The following is a 20,184-nucleotide window of genomic DNA, read 5'->3' on the forward strand; positions in this document are numbered from 1 at the left end:
TGTATTTCAATAAAATATAATACATAGAAATAAAAACTTCGTTTTACATTCAAAATATCTTGACAACTTTTTCAGTTGGTATTCAACATATAAAAATGGATCAAACTAAACAGGACTGGTCTTAAGGCTGTGAAAGTATTGATTCCTAGGGAAGAACTACACCAAGAAAAAGGCAACCCACCCACTGCAATTTGTCTTTTCATGTGACTTCCCAAGGTCCAAATTTGGAAGGGGGTGCGGAGGAGGAATTATAGGCCAGCATCCTGCTCTCTCCTCCGCTGATGCCTCCTCCTCACAAACCTAATCCCAGCCCAGTGCAGAGGATGGGTGCATTTGAAATCAGGCGTGCCCTGCATTCACTCTGCAGTGGCAAGTGATGGAGGGGTGGGGAAGGAGTGCCCACCCCGATCCACTGGAAGACTCATAACATTCCCAGATCAGCTCCCAAGGGAACAATACACCCCAGTTTACCGGTCACCTTAGATTATGCCTCCACAGCACTCAGATATGTTTATAGTAAAAACAAGAAGTTTATTTAACAAAGAACAGAGATTTAAGACAAAGCAAGTAGAATTAATAGAAACAAATGGTTACATATAAAATAAAATCATACACGCTTTTGAGAGCTAAACTTAACTAGTAAGACATTCCCCTATCTCATAAAGGGTAGCTCACTCAAAATCTCTCTCCCGGCATCAAACAGCCAGACCAGCTGTGATTCTCCATTCATAAGACAAGCCCTGCCTGTCTCCTCAGTGAAGGATGCGGAGTGAGACGTGATACCTCCAGTTATAGTCCAAAAAATCTATAGTTTTCACTATGACTCCCTCCCGCTGATTTCTTTCTTTCTGTAAATTCCCTCTCTGGAAGATTTCACAATCCTCTCATTAGCATTTAGCTCAGACTGCATATGGGCATCCATTGTGAACAATATAATACAGAGTTTACATATAGACAGACAGACAGACATCTCTTTCCTGAAAGAAAACTTGCCTAATCACCTTTTGGTTACCATCCCCAAGTCACCGATCTTAAGAACATAACTTTCAGGAAATATCCATAACTCCTTACACATTATCCCTACATACATATTTTCCAATTATGATGATGATCAGTGTGACATAGGCTTTCAGTAGAGAGTTCATGACACTCTTTGGTGAATTAGTATGTAGATACCCAGACCCCAGAGATCCCAGTAACCCTTATGTACCACTGTGCCCTCTGCCCATTAGTACCAAGAGGTCCCTGTGTCACAGGGGAGGAGGCCTGGCTATTGGGCAGAGAGGGGAAGACCCTAAAATTCCTTCCCTCAAGGAAGACTGAAGCCAGCTGGGAGCGGGGTAAGGGAGTCAGGGCTCTGGGGAGAGTATAGTAAAGGGGCTCCCAGAAAGGGGTGAGCATAGTGGCTTGTGGGTGGAACAGCAGGTGCTCCTCTGTTGTTTCTGACACTCTGTGGTTTTTAACTGTAGAACTCTGGAAAGCTAACTGGTTTGAAGTACTATGCAAAATTGTCCATCAAGTTGTTTTTTATTGTATATTTAAATTCCACTCTGAAAATTTGCTCCCCTTTCCCCCAAGAAATATCTGAATTGGCACCACTGGCACTGTGACCCTATGCGCCAAGCAGCAATGTCCAAACTGCAGAGCCAGCCCCAGCCCCAGGAACAAGACCTGCCGTTGCAGTGTGGGTGCCAGCAGGCTTACCCTGAAACAAAGTCACACAGGGGGCCTTTCCAGTGCACTAGGCCTGCACCCACCTAAAACCTTCCCACACCAAGACCCATCTAGGGAATGGGACTTATTTAACACATCAGGCTGAGCTGTACAGGTATCCCACATACAAGCCAAATTTCTCATTCCTTCATAACTTACAGAACAGTTTAACAACAGGACATCCTACTCAACTTGGCCATTGGGACTACTCTCATGCTTAAAGTTAAGCGTGTGCTGAATCAATGCCTTAGATATTAACTAGTACACTTAGACCTGATCCCGTGTGGTGCTGAACCGCCTCCATATTTGGAGTCTGAGAGTGGAGAGCATGCCACAGCTTTCAGGCATGGACCTTTTCAGAGGGGGAAGTGCAGTCAAACAACACTCTAGCTGGGGTTATAAAAGTGTCCTTCTGGCACTTAAGAATTGTTGACTTGGGGCCTATCTAGCAAATTGCTCTGTGCAAGTGTTTGACTGTAATACAGTGGATGCTCACACTTGAAGTTAAGCATGTGCTTCAGTCTTTTGCTGGATTGAGGCTTTAATACACAAACTCTTAGCCTCAGTTTCCCCATCTGTAAAATAGAGATAAGATTTACTTATCTATTCTGCAGGGTGCTGGGAGGATTAATGTTTTAAGGCATTGTGAAGAATAATCTAAGCACTGTTTAAATACTTACATTATTGTCATTCTGTGACAACTCTTTCTATAAACAGAATCTATGGATTTAGCATACAGCCTGGATAAAAACACAGATTGGTACCTCGGAAAGGTTTGAATTTGTTCTCCAGATCAAATTCTTGTCTTCCCAGCCGAGATAAGTCAACTCTGAGATCGGGACAAATGGCATATTCCTCAAGAGTTTTGCTGATCTGATAGATTTTGTCTGAAACAGCATCTGGGGCAGGTCCTAGAAGACAAACATTAAGAAGCTTTTTTCTGACAATGGCTCACTTTCCAAATACAGAAAGAATCTGTTCTCTATTGTAATCGACTGCAAACAGCTCTGATGTGCTCAAAATAAATAAGCCCAGAAAAAACGGCTGGAGTAAAATAGAGATTTTTTTCCACTCAAAGCAAAACACAGAGTTAATAAGTTTCTGTAAGAAATATAACACTGAAACCAGAATATATTTTTCTGATTTTTTTTTTTACTAATAAAAACAGCATACAAATAAATCATTTTTGGGGGGAGGGAGGAGCCACGATCATTTGGATGTACTGCTAAAGAAATCTGCCATTCATTGACACTCTTCAGTAAATCTCCATATGCGTGCTGAAATAAAACTAGTATTTCCTGAGTTGCTTATCCATTTTTACAAACGCTGCAAAGATGTGTTTAAATAGTCAAAAGTAAATTCAGGTCCAGGATAGCAGAGTGCAATGTACTTCTTCTGTCCAACCCAGTTCAATTTTGACACATGTACGAAGCTCAAATAACTAAGAGTTTTAAATAAATTCCTTAATTTGCTAACATACAGATTGATCTGTAGTAAACATGTTAATCAAAGAATATAATTCACACCTCAATTGTATATTAACTGATTTGCTAGTTTTGAAAATTGGGTGTATTTTAAAAGATGTTATAGCTCAAACAGAAGTCATGGGCTTAATGCAGAAATTGCTAGGTGAGGTTCTTTTGTTTTCTTATGCAGGAGGTCAGTTTTTATTATCACAATGGTCACTTATGGTCTTACAATGTATGAATTTATAATACTAAAGCACAGTTCTGCTCTGAAAAATGATTCTTTCTGCTCCCTTACAAACGTTCTTTCAGTACCTTCATACACCTCTTTTACTTCTAATTGCACATCATTCCCAGTAATATTGTTGAATTCAGTGCAGCTTTACCATATAAATTAGGGTATCAATCATGCCACATTAGTTAGGCGTAATGCATTGTATTGTACAAGGGATTGTGGTAGCAGTACAAACAATGATTGCTTAACTTCTTGTTATAATACAATCATTTAGCTAGGAAGAGACCTCTGCTCATTTCATTCCAACCCTTCCAGAGAGTCCTAAATCACTCTTGGTAGATGGGTGTCTAGTCTAGTGATAATATTTTCAGCTAAAGTGATCCCACAGCCTCCCCTGGCAGCTTGCTCTCCTGCCTAACTGTTATCATAGTTAGAAAGTTTTTCTTAATACTTAACCTATATTTTCCCAGCTGCAGCTTAAGCCTATTACTTTTTATTATGCCCTTGTTGACTAATGAGAATAATTGGTCTGTCTCATTTGTTCTTGAGGACAGCTTTATTTTTAAAGCTTAATAAGCTATATGGATTTTGCTTAAAATACCAAAGCAGGCAAAAGAAAAAAACTTCAACTGTTACACATCTGTTAGGCAGATTCTGGGGGGACGGGATTTAAGTTTGCTGAGACAGTGTGCCCAGTGGTTAAGGCATGAGACTTTTGCGCTTTAGTCCTGACTCTCCTACTGACTTGACATCTGATGTTAGGCAAGCTACTTAACCTCTCTGGGATTCAGACATGGGCTACGCAAAAAGTTGCACTGGTTTAGCAGCACACCTTTAGTGTGATGCAATTGATGCAGCTACTGTCCATAGAAAAGCCCTAAGTTTCTCTACTTCCAACATGAAGATAATACATAGAGCTGGGTAAACATCAGATATTTTGGCTTGCTGACAGTTAAATAAATAAATAAAAATGTGTTTCAGGTCAAATTAAATGTTTCATTCAAACTGACACAAACATTTCATTTTGATCTTGAGCATTTTTAAAAGTTGTGGGGGTTTTATAATAAAATTGACTAAACAAGAAGTTGTTTCAAATTGAAAAGTCAAAATGCTGACGTTCGCAAATGTTGAAACAAAACATTTTGACTTTTTCAGAATTTTTCTCTTTTTTTGGATACAAACAGAAATTCATGAATCATTTCGGTGTCACCGAATCCGCATTTCTTGCCAACAAATTTCAGTTGAAAATTTTGCCCAGTTCTAATAACAGCATTCACTTTTGTAAAGGACATGAGATTTTTCAGATGAAAAAGCACTATAAAGTGCAAAGTATTATTAATCATTATTATGATGTGTTATGGAAGCATAAAACAAAGTAATAATATTATCTTTACAGGTGAATTTCCACGCTTAAGAAAATGAGGGACTAGACTGATTGTACTAGCTAAAGTTTCATTTCTTGTCTACACACAAATTATGTCACTTTAACTGTACCGGTGTATTTAAAGCAGTACAGCCCTGTGCTTCTACCAAAATAGTTTGTTCCCATACAGGAAGACAAGGGCACAGTCCCTTAGCTGCTTTTGAAACTCCCAACCTTAAAGCAAATGCCAAGATATATATGATGGAAATGTGAGTAGAACAGGACTTTATAATGTTAAGTTCCATAAAGTGGGTGATAGCTCGCCTGGAGCAAGGTGTCTCAGGCTGCAAGTTTTCACTAGTCTTCTAATAAGAAATTAAAGTTAAATTCAAAGAATTGGCCACCTGGCCCTTTAAATTTCAAAACAAAACACCTAGTTTGTTGCACCACTTAAATGAAGATGCAGTCTGATGGTTAGGCCCCAGCCCAGACCCAGACCCAGGCCTGGGGCTTTGGTTTAGGACTGAGATTTTCATCTCCTGCCACAGATTCACCCACCACCTCGCCTTTGATAATGTGTTCTTAATTTGATTAAGTGTTCTTAATTTGAACTGGTGGTTCCTGATTGGCTGTGTCCTCCTCCCAGCCCTTCTAGGACTTAGTCTTGTTGGTACCCAAGACTGAATGGCTTTTCTAAGCAGGAGGAGTGCCAGGGTGACAAATCCTCCAGCGGGGGGAAGAGTAGACCTGGTACACCCTATCACTAGGGCCCTACCAAATTCACGGTCCATTTTGGTCAATTTCACGGTCATAGGATTTAAAAATAATAAATTTCATGATTTAAGCTATTTAAATCTGAAATTTCACAGTGTTGTAATTGTAGGGATCCTGACCCAAAAAGAAGTTGTGGGGTGGAGTTGCAAGGTTACTGTAGGAGGGTTACGATACTGTTACCCTTACTTCTGTGCTGTTGTTAGCAGCAGCGCTGCCTTCAGAGCTGGGCAGCTAGAGAGCAACAGCTGCTGGCCAGGAGCCCAGCTCTGAAGGCAGAGCCACCGCCAGCAGCAGCACAGAAGTAAGGATGGCAGGGTGTAGTATTGCCACCCTTAACTTCTGCGCTGCTGCCTGCAGAGCTGGGCCCTCGGTCAACAGTCGCCATTCTCTGGCTGCCCAGAAAGCACCAGTGCAGAAGTAAGGGTGGCATGGTATGGTATTGCCACCCTTACTTCTGCAGTGTTGCTGGCGGGGCACTGCCTTCAGAGCGGGGCACCCGACCAACAGCTGCTGCTCTCCAGCTGCTCAGCTCTGAAGACAGCACAGAAATAATGGTAGCAATATTGCAACCCCCCTAAAACAACCTAGCGACCCCCTGCAACTCCCTTTTGGGTCAGGACTTCCAATTTGAGAAACACTGATTTCCTCTGTGAAATCTGTATAATATATGGTAAAAGCACACAAAAGACCAAATTTTACAGGGGATACCAGATTTCATTGTCCGTGATGCGTTTTTTATGGCCATGAATTTGGTAGGGCCCTACCTATCACACATCCACTGACACAGACTAAATACAGTCTAAAAAACCAGGAGGACAAATCCAGCAGCCCTTCTGTATATAGAACACCTATTGACTTCAGAGGGAGCTGAACTAACTGAGAGGTGTAGGTTCACGGCATATTAGATTTTTTTTTCATATAAAAATATATATAAACAAAGCCTCTCTTAATATTGAAAACTATTTAGCATTCTACTAACACTGAAAAATCCATATAACAGGAAAACATAAATAGTTATAACCATGTGGCTATCCTTAACAACCTATTTCTAACTTTCTGAGATACAGTGATATAATGTGTTATAAAAACACTTACCTCCATTAGAAACATTAAACTTGACTCCAAATTCTCCTCCAGGTCCTCCAGGACTGTGACTAGCTGTTAGAATAATTCCGCCAGCTGCTTTGATCTTTCGGATAATACATGAAACAGCAGGTGTGGATAAGATGCCATTCTGGCCAATAACCAGTCTTCCAATCTAAATGAACCAGAAAAATAAGTCTAATTACATTTGAGTGATGCTGGCATTTCATCTCTGAATGTTACCAACTTGCTAAATAATTATACCTATATATAATATATAGAAACATGGCTCAATTCCCAATGTGGCTGGAAGCCCAAGACCTATAATGCCAGTACTTAAGCTATCTCTGGAACAACTACTGTGTAACTAAGAATTCTAGGAGTTAATCTGTTAGACCTCTGCTGGTGACAGACAATGTTTTGAATTTTATAGTGTGAAGTAGCCATATGTGGTCAAACTGGCTACTCCTCGTAAACAAATATTTCTTACAAAGATACAAATTACATTAATATATGGCAGGACTGAATTTGACCTTAACCTTAAAAAACAAAAAATGTAACCCTCAGGAAAAATTCATTAACTTCACCTGTGCAATTTGCTGAAATACTTAATTAACTTACACAAATTGTAAAGCATTTTGGCACCAACTATTTCATTATTTAGATAGCATACTTATACCTAAACATACACAAATTAGACTTTTTAGACACTATTGGCCAAATTCTGCTTTCATTTACACAGCTGGGAAGCAGGAGGAACTCCACTGAAGTCAATGAGCAGGATTGGTTCTAGAGTAGACAGTAAAGCAGGAGGACCCAAGCTTTGGAGGGTCACACAGGCCATTTGCTAAGAACAATATTTAGGCCCCAGGCCTGCTATTGGATACTGTAGCGAGGTGGTGTGGCTCCCCTCCTCCCCAGGGAGGATCGAGCCCCGTCAGACGCCAAGAGGGGCGGGGCCAATGAGCAGTAGTCCTGCCCCTCAGAGGGTCAGGAGGCGCCCCGGAAGTATAAAAGCAGGCCCTCAGCCCTCAGTTGGAGCCCTGCCGCCATTGGGAGCGGACCTGCTAGAGGGTGCTCCTGACTGGGAAGCTGCGCAGGCCCAGGGCCGTTGCCCTGACTAGCCAGAACTTCCCCGCTATGCTGAGGAGCTGCCAGAGCTGCCCCGCGCCCGCTACGCCGAGGAGCTGCCGGAGCTGCCTCATCCCTGCTACTACCCCGAGGAACCTCCGGACCAGGCCTGGCCGGACTTTCCTGAGGTACTACCGGACCTACCGCCCAGCCCTGACTAGGAGGAGCCCATGCTACTAAGCTTCCCAGGGACTGATAGCCCCGATCAGGTAGGACCAGAGGGGGAGATAGGAAGTAGCCTGGGGGCAGCTGACCCCAGTCAGACTGCAAGTATGAACCCACATCAGTGTGTTTCGGTCAGGATTCCCCACTGACCATTAACAGCGTTAACAGCTGCTAGGGCCCCGGGCTGGAACACAGTGGAGTGGGAGGGCCTGCGTTCCCCCTGCCACCTCTTCAAGGGTGGCAGAATCCCCCTCTCCCCGGTCTAAGGAGGCCATCAATGCCTGAACTGATAACTGCTTGGCCCTGAGTCACAAGGGTCTGAGCTAGTGTACCTGTGGGCTTGGTGCCCCGCCCAAACCAAGGGCTGGGCCCCCTTTGACTGTGCCCTTGTTCGGTCCTGCCTACAGGGTCCGAGCTGCCCAAACTGTTGACCGCTCAACCTTGAGGGCAGAGGCCCTCAGACGACGTGTAGCGAGGCAGTGTGGCTCCCCTCCTCCCCAGGGAGGGTCGAGCCCCGGCCGCACACCGTCACAGATACACATAGGCAGAACTATGCACCTACACAGAGCCCCACGGAAATCAATGGGCCCTCACACAAGTGCAAAGGACAACTTTGTGGATCCGATTGCAGGGCTAGGGCTTTAATTAGCATAATCAAGAGCAAATAGCAACTGCCTTTCACAGAGTGGCCTTTCAGCTGGGTCAAGATCACTGCATGCTAGCGCCTACAGCCTCTGTGAGTCATACCTCTATATCTAAGATAAGGACACCAATGTCCTGGCTGTAGAACACTGTGACCTGCATTTGGCCTGCAGGGTCACTCTTTGGCTAGTCCTGCTGAAAAAAGTGTGAACCCCAAGCTACATTTGAACACAAGAAGTTCCTGTCCATTCTTAAAATACAGCAACTTTTTAGGGGGCAGTTATTAAACATGGACTCAACACAGTCAGTATTAAGTGAAAATCCACCCCAAGGTTACAATTTCAAAAACCTTATTCTCATCCCTAGATGGACGCTACAGTTTCACCTCAATATAAATATAATCCAGGAATCAATCATAAATATATGTACAGGCATTTAATAAAAGAGTTCTAGTCAACGGGAAACAGGCAGATGATAAAACCAGTGGGAGACTTTAATGTCACAGATGAATAATGAGGCATTTGTATGCAGAACATTAAAGAGACATTGCCAGCTTAATTTTTTTTTTAAAACAGACTCATTTTAAAAATGTCAGTCAGCGTCTCTTTAAAATAAAAGGTAGTACAGGAGTACAGCTCCCCCTCCCCTGCTAAAAGCAGGAGACCTTTGTCTCCTGTCCCCTTCTCTGGCTTGGGGAAGTATAGATAACCCATCCTCAGCAGCTGCTGAAATGGGGACTCACCAGGCAGGAAAATGAAGTGGGTGCAACTGAAGTTCCTGGGGCTCTCATCTTTCCTACCAACATGGGAAGCAGCAGCAGCATACAGTGAAGAAGAGATGTCCCTTATCTTGTCTCCTCTATATTAAGATCTGTTCCCTCCCCTTCCCTTCCCTCCCATTCTAAAGGCAGAGAAGGACAGAAGAGGAGACATGCTTCCCTTAGCTTGCCCGCCACTCCATGCGGAAAGAACTGTCATGGCCCTGGTCAGCTCCCTCTCTCCGCATGACAGTCCTCAGTGCGTGCACGCAAGACTGAATTGTGGAGACACAAAGGGGAGAATCTGAGGTATAGTAGGACTGAGTGGTTGAGGAAGGAAGGAGAGTACAGAAGTAGAGCTGGGCGGGAAACAGTTCTCCCATCTCATGAAACATTTTCAGAATTTGGGAAATGTTTCCCATTCTGAATTAGGATGAAAAGTCAACATTTCAAAAATGTTCATGAACCAAAAATCTCGGGGGCAAAATTGGTTCAGATCAATTGAAAAGTTTCATTTCAATAATTTCAAAATCTTTTTATGTTTGAATGGAAAACCAAGTATTTTGATTCAAAAAATGTTAAAATGGTACGTTTCAACACTTCTGAACCTTTTTTTAAAAAATTGTGTTGAGAAATTTGTCAAAACTGACCTTTCCTACAAAAAAGTTGCAGTTTTGCTGAATCTGTATTTTTCAGTTTTCCAACCAGATCTATATAGAAGTGCCTAGAGATGAAAAATTGAGAGTGCTACCTATGGAGAGGAATGAAGAAAGTGAAGAACAGAGGGCAGGTGTGATGGGGTGTGTGAACCTCACACTGGGTAACCATGGATTAACAGGAGTCATTTAGGCCACTGGAGGAGTATTAGGCGTAATTGGTGATCAAATCAGCTATGGAGGAGCTGGGCTTTCAATAAAGGGAGCAATGAGCAGCAGAGGGAAAGCCGGGGAGAGATCCAGGAGAGAGGTAACTGGGAGTTTCCTCTCTTGGGCTAAAGGCAGAGAGGAGCCTGGGAAGCCTGAAGCTGGAACCAAAGGGTCCTGAGCCAGGAGGAAGCCTGGTAGGCAAGGACAGTGAATCCTGGGCGCAAGTGACCGTCATGAGTAGGAGTGACCCTCATGGGAGCCAGCAAAACTCAGTGACAGTAAAAGAGACATTTGGAACTGAAGTTTGAGGGTCTGCAGTGAGAGACAAAAGAACTCTGCAGCCACTCGCTAGAAAGCAGGGGAGTAGAAAGTAGACAGACTTGTGGAAGGCCTGTATGTGAGGAGAATGCCTGAGGAGAGAAGATACAGGATTGGAGCAAGCTCCTGTGGCTGACCCTGACACAAATGGACCTCTGGGGAGAAGCACTAGGAACAGTTGCTTGCTTGTTACAAAGAGCCCAGGAAGGAGCTGAGGAAAAGGCCTAAATAAAGGTTAATGGTAGGAAGGAGTCCAGGGAAGCAGCTGCAAGATGTTTGATAGAGCAGATCTTGGCTATCTGTCCTAGAGTCCCTGGACTAGAACTTAGTGTAGGGGTTGAGCCACTGGTAAAGTGGTGTAAAGCCACCTGACGTAAGGGGATAAAGGACAATTCTGAGCCTAGAAAGAAGGATGTGACAACAACTGGATCCAGAGTCACCTGACACAAGGTCTAGGAATTATTTGTTGGACTTTGGTTTGTTTGACTTTCCATAACCCTCAAAGGTGGGGCCTTAAACACGACCTGGCCACAGGGCCAAGTCACAAGACAAGAGACGGCCATAGAACTGGAGCGATGGTCGGCAGGGGCACTAGAGAACATAGAACTGCTACACCAAACCCAGCCACAAGGGAGGCAAGCCATCATGATTTGAGGACTTCAAAACTCTGACATAGGTTAGGGGTTTGTTACAGGAGTGGGTGGGTGAGATTCTGTGGCCTGCATTGTGCAGGAGGTCAGATTAGATGATCCTAATGGTCCCTTCTGACCTTAAAGTCTATGAGTCAGTCTATTCTTCCACAGGAAGTTCTGATGGAAGAAGTGGTAGAAAACTTACTGATAGAGATGAAAAATTAAAGAAGAAAGGTAGACAGACGGGATGGGCAAAAGACTAGGGTTGAAATCCTGGAACCAGATTCACCCCCAAAACATTTGAGAGACATAGTCCAAAACACCGTAACGGTTGCTAGTACTAGTGAGACTTTTCCTCCTGAACAAACCCTGGTTTTAGGTAATGAATCTCAGAAGGTTGTGAGAAAAGTATATGAAGCAATGTGCTTCTTTTCTATTTTGCTTCTTAAAGGAAATTTCATGATTAAAAAGGAAATGAAGCTGTCACATCTTTTCAAATCAAAGTTGTGGGCACCATCAAGTCTTTATTCTTCAATAGTATTAGTTAGAGCTGCAATAGGGAACTGTAACTCATGGTATAGTATCAGACACCAGTAAAGCAGGATGGCAAGTCATTTCTATTACAAATGTTGGAAACACTGCATTCCATAGGGAACCTTGCTTCCTGTACTCTGGTCCTGCCTGAAATTCTTTTGACAGAGATCTTTGGTTATATATCACACTGGAAAAAAAAGTTCCCCAGCTTTTCACTGCCAAGCACTTTGGAATTTTGTATCTTGGAGTATTTGAACTCTCTGAGGAATGTGACAGAGATAATTGGATGCTAATTCAACTTTTGCTACTGGCTGTTGGGTCAGTTATTTGTAGAAGGTGGAAAAACCCTGACTCTCCATTCATTTTGGACACAGTTCAACAGCTGGGACCTTTCAGCTCTGTAAAACCTGTGCAGCTGTACTTTGATAAGGCTTAGAAATTCACTCACCTAATGTGCACGTCTGTAGATTATTGTAGCAAAAAACAGATTATGTAAATTGGAATGTTCGACAGCTAAACTAAGCACAAGATACTTTTTTTCAACTCTTACAAGTGGTTTTTCACTGTCCATCACAGCTTTGTGCTTTTAAACTGTTCAGAACATTACATTTGATTAACTGATCTTTCTATTTTGAGATTTGGGATATTAACCTCACAGTCCCCCCACAATTTTATGGTGCTGATATTCATGGCGACTGTACATGTTTTTGTTGGGGAAGGGGGAGGCAGGCAAAGAAAAAAGATTTCAAAGTGGTGTTTATTAACTATAGAAAGTCTTCAAAAAGTGTTTTATTCCTTAACAAAATACATATCTACCCTATTAGAACTGGTTGGGGGAAAAAATCCTGCAGAAAATATTGATGAAATCAAATAAAAGCTTTTGTCCCCAAGCAAACAAAATAAAAATCCCAAAATGTGTGCCGTTTTTTAATTTATTTTTTTCAATGTAAAGTCAAAAGTTTCCATGGAAAGCAAACACTATCTGTGAAAATGTTCATTTAGTTAAAATCCCAATTTTCTGTTGAAAACCAGTTTTTCACAGAAACTTGTTTTTAATCAGACATACTGGAGGCAGTATATGTGCATTGAATATGAATATTTGATACTGAATTTTGCATCTGCTCAATCGATGTTTTGAACAATGTGCTTTCTATTCCAGCTTCATGAGATCAGTCCTTCCATACATGGTCCTAAAACTTAATAATTAAAATCAGCCTCCACAAATGTGGAACTTAGTACAAGTACTACATATAAACACAGCTGGTCATTTGTGCTATCAGCAAGAGAGTGGGAGGAATAAATAAAGTTGCATTCTAAACCTTACAGTGAGTGTCATTTGTTATTGGAGTTGCATGAATCGATTTGTTTTTGTGGGATTCTCTTAGATGCTATCAGCCTTTGAATTAACTGCATCACTGCTGGACTCCCCTGCAACTTCTTTCAGATGCAGAATAAAGCACTCTTCTTCCAAGTGTCAACATTTAAAATGCTGTCACTTCACTGCTGATTAACAAACTATAGGGGGCAGTACTAAAAGTGCATTTTTTCCAGGCTGGACATTTTAGTTCATTCAATGTGAAATGAAACGGACGTTTCACTAACTGACAGTTGGGGATTTCAAACTGCTTCACAAACACTTTCCACTTTCTATGCATAACTGCTGAAATACAATCCCTCTGAGACAGAACAAGGAAGCTATTTTGCAGGGCAAAATTGCTTCCACTTATTGTGGCCTGATTTTTGACAGATGCTTTTTTTTTCCCCTTAGAAAATGGCCAGGTTAAAAAACTTCATCCATCAGGAGACGAGCTGAAACTACCAGAATCTAAATAAACATTTCAGACCAGTTTTAGACCCAGGTTTGTGAGAGGAAAGGCCAGGATTTTTACTGCTACACCTCCTACTTCTTTATTCCACTCAGTACTGTGCAACGAATTATAAGCGGAAATAGAGAAATATTCTGAGTTGGTTTGAATTAGATTCTGTCCTTTTATGGCTTCTTTTCTGTCTGTGAGGCTGCTTATAGAAGGCCACTTCTCTCAAGATCCTTACATCGGTGTTGTCACTTAACCACAACAGCCAAACAACACTGAGGGGTTTGAGAAAATACACAGAATTGCTCGACAGAGTGCAACAAACTTTCTGCTAGCCTCCACAACTCTTTATGTATGAATATTTCTTTAAAGAACACAGAGGCATGTGGAAAACATATTAAAAATGTTTTTTTTTGCATCTCAGCCCCCCCTCACCCCTTTATTTTAAAAAATAATGAAGCATGTAGAAAGGCTGCCATCTATGGCAATGACTCAATCTTCCAACTACAGCTGTCAGAGATGTGTGCCAGCTTTTAAACAGAGTTGCATATATACAAGCCAAAGGGAGTTGACAGGAATTATACTTCACAAAATGCATGAGAACAAGGCTGAATCTATGGAAGTGTTCAACTACGAATGCATATCTATTGCAGATCAGGATAGATTACATCAACATATATGTCCAGTTCTATATTCCTGAAGAAGTTTTGAGTTTTGATGTTTTTGTACACAAAACCAAGTTATTTTAATATTAAACAAAGGAAATATATTCAGCATGACTCAGAATGCACAATTAATGTATTACACAGTGTGATCTTTTAATTGCTTTGTCATTTATATGTATTTCTGTTTACCTGACACTGCAGATTCTATTCTCCCATTGAAGTGGATGCTTTAATTCCCATTATTAACATTAATCTGAGTAAATGCCTTGCTCTCAGGAAGTAATACAGGCATGGGTCCTGGAACTATGGGTACTGCACCCCTGGCTTGAAGTGGTTTCCATCATATATGAGGTTTACAGTTTGGTTCAATGGCTCTCAGCACCCATTATACAGATTGTTCCAGCCTCCCTGAATACAGGGATCTCATTTCTAGTTTTGAAGTGACTATACAAGTTCTGATAGCTAAATATTTGTGCTGTGTATCAATAATGATCCCCACTGCAAATAACTCATCTCTTGAATCCTTGTGTGAAGCTCTGAAGTGCCCCCGTGAAAAGGCCTGAAGGCTGCAAAGAACTAAGTAGCACTTGCATACTAGTCATCCCCATGGAGCCTCTTCACCCAGGTATTTCAGACACACTCACCCCCTATCTTGTCTCAGATGCTGCATGTTTTGTGTCAGAAGCAAACACTGACACTTAATTATCTTTAAATAATTGATTCTCAGATTTATTGACCTGACATTTAATAATCTGGTTTGGAAAAGTTAAACTGGTGCTCATTTACCCATTTCTAATTAAAGCACAGATAATACGCCCCTCACATCACTTGATACTGCTATGGCATGAAAAGCGTACCTCTGGCACTCAAAGATTTCAACTGCTGCAAGACTACAATTATTTAAAGTTCTTTATAATACTACACTCTGTGTTGTATTCCATATTAGTTTTCTTCATTTTGTATATAGCATCTGCAGCAAGACCAGACTTTTGGCAAACTTAAGGCTGAAAGAATGGCTACCCTAACAAATACTTTGCCAGATTACTTTTAAGCATTGCTGCCACATGCAGCTGTGCATTTTCAGACGATACAGTAGATTAACATGGAGTCACTTTTTTTTTTATTCTCCCAGTAATCTCTCACATGCTTCAGTCAATTAAGCTTGAAAACACATGAAGCAAGTAGATTATGTCCCGAACACTGTGGACCTCTGCTTTCATATCCTTTACTATGGCCTCCCCTGTTTTTGTGTGGCCGAGCAGCATGCTATGAGGGACAGAGACGTTATTAGTTATTTATACAGTACCAGCAGAGTTTACATGGAAGAGAATGGAAAATACAAACAATGTTGTATTAAAAACACAACTGGAAACTACCCAAGGCAGTAGGCAAGCAAGTTAAACTGCTAAACTCAAGCATTACTAAGTGTGGCAGTACATCCCTCTCCGTGGAACACTGCTATGCAATACGGGGGAGTTGAGGGGGGAAAACATGAACTGCACTGCAGGGTTCCTATCTGCCCAGTGAGACCCAGTGATCCTATTTGTAAACTTAAACCTACCATATACTCTGAATCAGGAACTGGCCAACCATCAGTTGTTCACATCACAATAGATGGGGGGTAGGGGACTTTCACCCTGGTTCCTTCTGACTTTAGGACACCAGCACAAAATCATTGCAGTGCTGAGCAGGAAAGCAAGATCATGCCTAAGGTGGTTCTCCTACCTCATAGCACTGTAAAGACTGCTTCTTTCACATGGCTATTGAGGCAGTAAGCAGGTGCAGAAAGCGGGACATGATTCTCTCTGCTCCTGTAATGGCTTTTATGGCCAAATCACAGCATCCTGGTTCTGTTGGGTCTCTTCCCAAAATCCAGCCCATCAGCCAGGTATTGTTGCAGGATGTGATTACTACCGGTCCCATATGGGCCTTCCACATGCAGCTCAAGAGCACAACCAGCAGCTAACCACTGCAGGCTAAGGCTAATCCATCCCTACTCTGGTCGCACATAATTCAGAATCAAACGAAGTATACATTGGCTACCATGCTGAGCGAGCCAGATTGTGGCTGCCCTGTTGTGGGGCCCACAGATGGAATGCTGGATGACTCACAAAACAAGAACAAGGGGGCATCCAGGCCACTGAATGACAACACATTTAAAGCTGATAAAAGAAAATCTTTTATTATTTTTACATACCAGAAGCATGATTTACCATAGGACTGGCTGTGCCTCCTCCATGGTAGAGATGCAAGCTGAGTTTGACAGCACAATTTGGCCATCACCCTCCTGGAACTCTGGCTTGGGTAAAGGCTCTGAATACAATTTAGTCAAGGCATTCCTAGGTTTCCTTTGATCCTTCTCAGGGGGCAGCTTACGTCTCTCCCTGCAACACCAGTGTCTCTCCTTTGAGAGAATTCCTTCTCTCCCAAGGAGGGGGCTCTTCTGCCTTCAGGAGTGATCCCTTTCTCTCCCCTACTTTCATGCTAATAACACAAGGAGTTATCCAAGCTGATATGATGATAAATTAGCTATGTCCCCAGGAAGGTTAAGATACTTTACCAGCAGACGTATTTTCACTGTAAAAGTATACAGCATATTGTTAGTATTAGCTCAAAAATCTAAAGTAATTAAGCTTTCTGTGATATTCGAAGGAGGTGAAGAGTTATTGTGTGTGGAGGCAGGAAGGTATCTGAATGTCAGTGTAGCCTTACCTGTTGGTCTCCTGGAGTTGTAGTGACTGCATTGTCAGTGAATGTATCAGAGTAACCTTATATCTAAGGGTTTGTGTGGGAATCGTGAAGAGAAATTTGCCCCCTGACAAACACAACTTGGAGTGACATTAACAGAGCAAACTGTGTCTGGCTAAACTCAGGGCCGCTGGGGGGGGCAAGTGGGGCAATTTGCCCCAGGTCCCGGGCCCCGCAGGGGTCCCCACGAGAGTTTTTCATGGCCCCTGGAGCGGGACCCTTCACTCGCTCCGAGGGCCCCGGAAAACTCTCGTGGGGCCCGGGCCCCCGGAGCTTCTTCCGCTCCCAGTCTTCGCCGGTGGGGGGTCCTTCGGCGGTAGTTCGGCGGCGGGAGGTCCTTCCGCTCCGGGACACGCCGCTCAAGTGCCCCAAAGACCTGTGGTGGGGGCCCCCCACCGCCGAATTACCACCGAAGCGGGACCCGCTGCTGAAGTGCAGCCGGGTCTTTGGCGGTAATTTGGCAGCAGGGAGCCCCCGCCGCGGGTCTTCGGGGCATTTGGGCAGCGAGTCCCGGAGCGGAAGGACCCCCCCGCCGCCGAACTGCCGCCGAACTGGGGGGCCCCCACCGCCGAAGACCCCAGGCTCCCGGAATCCTCTGGGGGGCCCTGGCAAAACTTCCCATAATTCAGCAGGGGGAGCTCTGCTCCAACAAAGCACAGAAAGTTTGTCAAATTGACCTGGTAAGAATGGCCAGTGAAGACCCAAAAGGAGTGCTGGGGTGCGAAAGGGAGGGCAAAATGGGGAATGTGACAGGGAGACTGAAGGGATGGGAGAGAAATAGGCAGGGATACAGGCATAGGCGCTGACTTCCCCTCTGCCCAGTGAGAGCTCGATCCTCCCCCACCCTTGGCCCTGCCCCTGCCCCTGCCCCGCCTCTTCTGCGCTTCCTTCCCTGAGCGCGCTGTGTCCCCACTCCTCCTCCTCCCTCCTGGAAAGTCCTAAGTGCCGCCAAACAGCTGTTGGCAGCAGGGGGCAGGGGGAAGCACTGGGTGGGAGGGAGTGGGGGGAGTGGAGATGCAGTGTGATCGAGTGGAGGGGCTTGGCTGCCAGGGGTGCAGAGCACCCGCTAATTTTTCCCTGTGGGTGCGCCTCCAGTAAGCTCTTTACACATAATACCTGTCTGTTTCAAAATCTCTCTCGTTTATCAGCTCCTGATTGCTAATTTCATTTCTAAAATATGTTTTCACCAAAATAACTTTTAAATGTTAATGTCACATCAGAGATATGGTAAAGATGAATTACTGGCTACAATTTGAAATGTGTACAACTTTTACTTTGAAAGTTAAAAGAACCCAAAGAAAGGACTGAAAAACAGGTTTAAATTTTTCATAATGTTTTCTCTGCAAAAATTAGTAAATTACTACTAAAGATTACATAGAAAATTAAACTCTCTCGAAGAGTTATTGTGACAAATTTGGAGAGTTAATAAATCATTATAATATAAAATAGAGGGATTTTGGTCCTGCTTTAAGTGGAAATTTCAAGGCAACATTAACTATGGCTACATAACCGATATTTCCAGAATAAATATATGTACCCATTTGTACATGTGAAAGAATTCATCAGAAGAATTGATCATCTTATGCTTCTCTGAGATTTTTAACAGTGGAGCAGAATGTACTGCAAGCAACTGAAGCACTAGTCAATATAAATAATTTGTTTGCCACTCTTGTCTTTTTCCCGTACATCTAGGTCTAAAAACAATAGAGAAGAAATTATTTTCATGGTGATATACACACAGCACAAGGTCAAAACATATAAGTGCTCTCACTGTGAAAAATAAAACTTACTTCACTTTCGCATTCTTGAAAAATATCCATCCTGCAATAAGTATAAACTTGATATACAAATACTGAATCTTCAGTCATTCCACAGGGTTCAATTTTCTCATGCAGAGTCAAAAAGCATTTCTCAGCTTCCCTACCAACTTCAGTCTAAAATAAGGAGTCAAAGAGCATAACACTGCTTCTGTGGATTTTCAGGATCACCCTGATTATACATAAAAAATCTCTACCTTGCTGAAGTCTCATGGCACATCCTTAAGGGCATATCAAACCGCATTAGGCATATAGCTCAGGCATTAGATACGCATATGAAAGGTCAGATTAAAAGTAACAATCCTTTACATTTTTAGTATCTATTCAATACCACCCACATCTAAAAGCATTTTCCCCCTTCTTACATGATGTCTCTAATTCTGACTGCTCCTTTTACTCATTACCACTTGCCTGTGATATTAGATTAAAAGTTCTTTGAGGCACGGACCACCTTTTCATTGTACATATTACAGTATCTAGCACAATGGGCCTTGATCTCTGAGTGGCACAACTGAGTGCTACCACAATACAATTAAAATACTAATAAATACAAATTCCTTCTGGATTGAGATGAAGAGCCAAATACAACTGAAACATTTTCCTCTTAGTTTTAAATAATCTGTTTTATCGCCAGCACATAAAATATAAAAATCCACAACAAAATAAAAAACAACATTTAGAGACAAAGAAAGCAATTCACGCTCATCAGACCATCTGTGATAAATCAGAGGAAATTACTTTGATAAGTGGGTTTATGGGCATGTCTCTGCATCTTTGTTACTAACGTAGTAAATTACAGTTAAAATTAAAGCTAACCCCATAAAGTCATGACACTACATTTTGTCATTTTGAGATAAAAATCTAAGAGAAATAACAAGGAGACGTGCAGAAAGGGGGCTTTTAAACATGGAAAAGGGGGATGAGAAATATGGCTTGGATCTTTGACAAGAAGGAAGGAAACGTGGGTGTAACATGTGAAGGGTGTGGGAGAAGGGTGACCATGGATGGGCAAAGGATGTGTAGGGAGAAACAAGTGTTGATGCAATCGGTGCAGTAGTGGGGAGAAGAGTGTAGTGGGTGGAGGGGTGCTAAAGAGGGAGGAGTGGTTTCAGAAAGGGAAGAACGTGGGTGCAATGGGTGGCAGGGCAGACAAGGGAGAGAATGGGCAGATACAGCATGTGAATAAGAGGGAAAGAATGGAGGGTTAGAGTAGGGAGGTGAGGATGAGAAGTGAGAGGAGGAAATCATGGATGAGTGCAGACAGGGAGGGGAAAAGGAGAGTGAGGCTGATGGATGAAGGCAGGGAATAAGAGAATAAGGTAATGTTTGAAGGAGCAAAAGAAGATATAGCGATGTATGTGGATGGGCATAGGGATGACAGTGGAAACAGTGCAGTTGGGGAATGGTCTTGGTGGATGGGCATAGAGAAAATGGGGGTTCAGTAGGTAGCGTTGCCAATTC

At 42.7% G+C, this 20,184-nt stretch overlaps 1 protein-coding gene across 1 annotated transcript in view; it reads right to left on the reverse strand.

The window, feature by feature from the left end:
• The window catches only part of PGM5 (phosphoglucomutase 5), a 129,651-nt gene that overhangs the window by 106,889 nt on the left and 2,578 nt on the right, over positions 1–20,184 (reverse strand). The window contains exons 2-3 of the mRNA XM_030567509.1: positions 6,647–6,809; positions 2,478–2,624 (exon numbers count right to left, since the gene is read on the reverse strand). Coding sequence (XP_030423369.1) covers positions 2,478–2,624; positions 6,647–6,809 — 310 coding nt within the window. The remainder of the gene's footprint in view (positions 1–2,477; positions 2,625–6,646; positions 6,810–20,184) is intronic.

Source organism: Gopherus evgoodei, chromosome 6, assembly GCF_007399415.2.
Source record: "Gopherus evgoodei ecotype Sinaloan lineage chromosome 6, rGopEvg1_v1.p, whole genome shotgun sequence".
NCBI lineage: Eukaryota > Metazoa > Chordata > Testudines > Testudinidae > Gopherus > Gopherus evgoodei.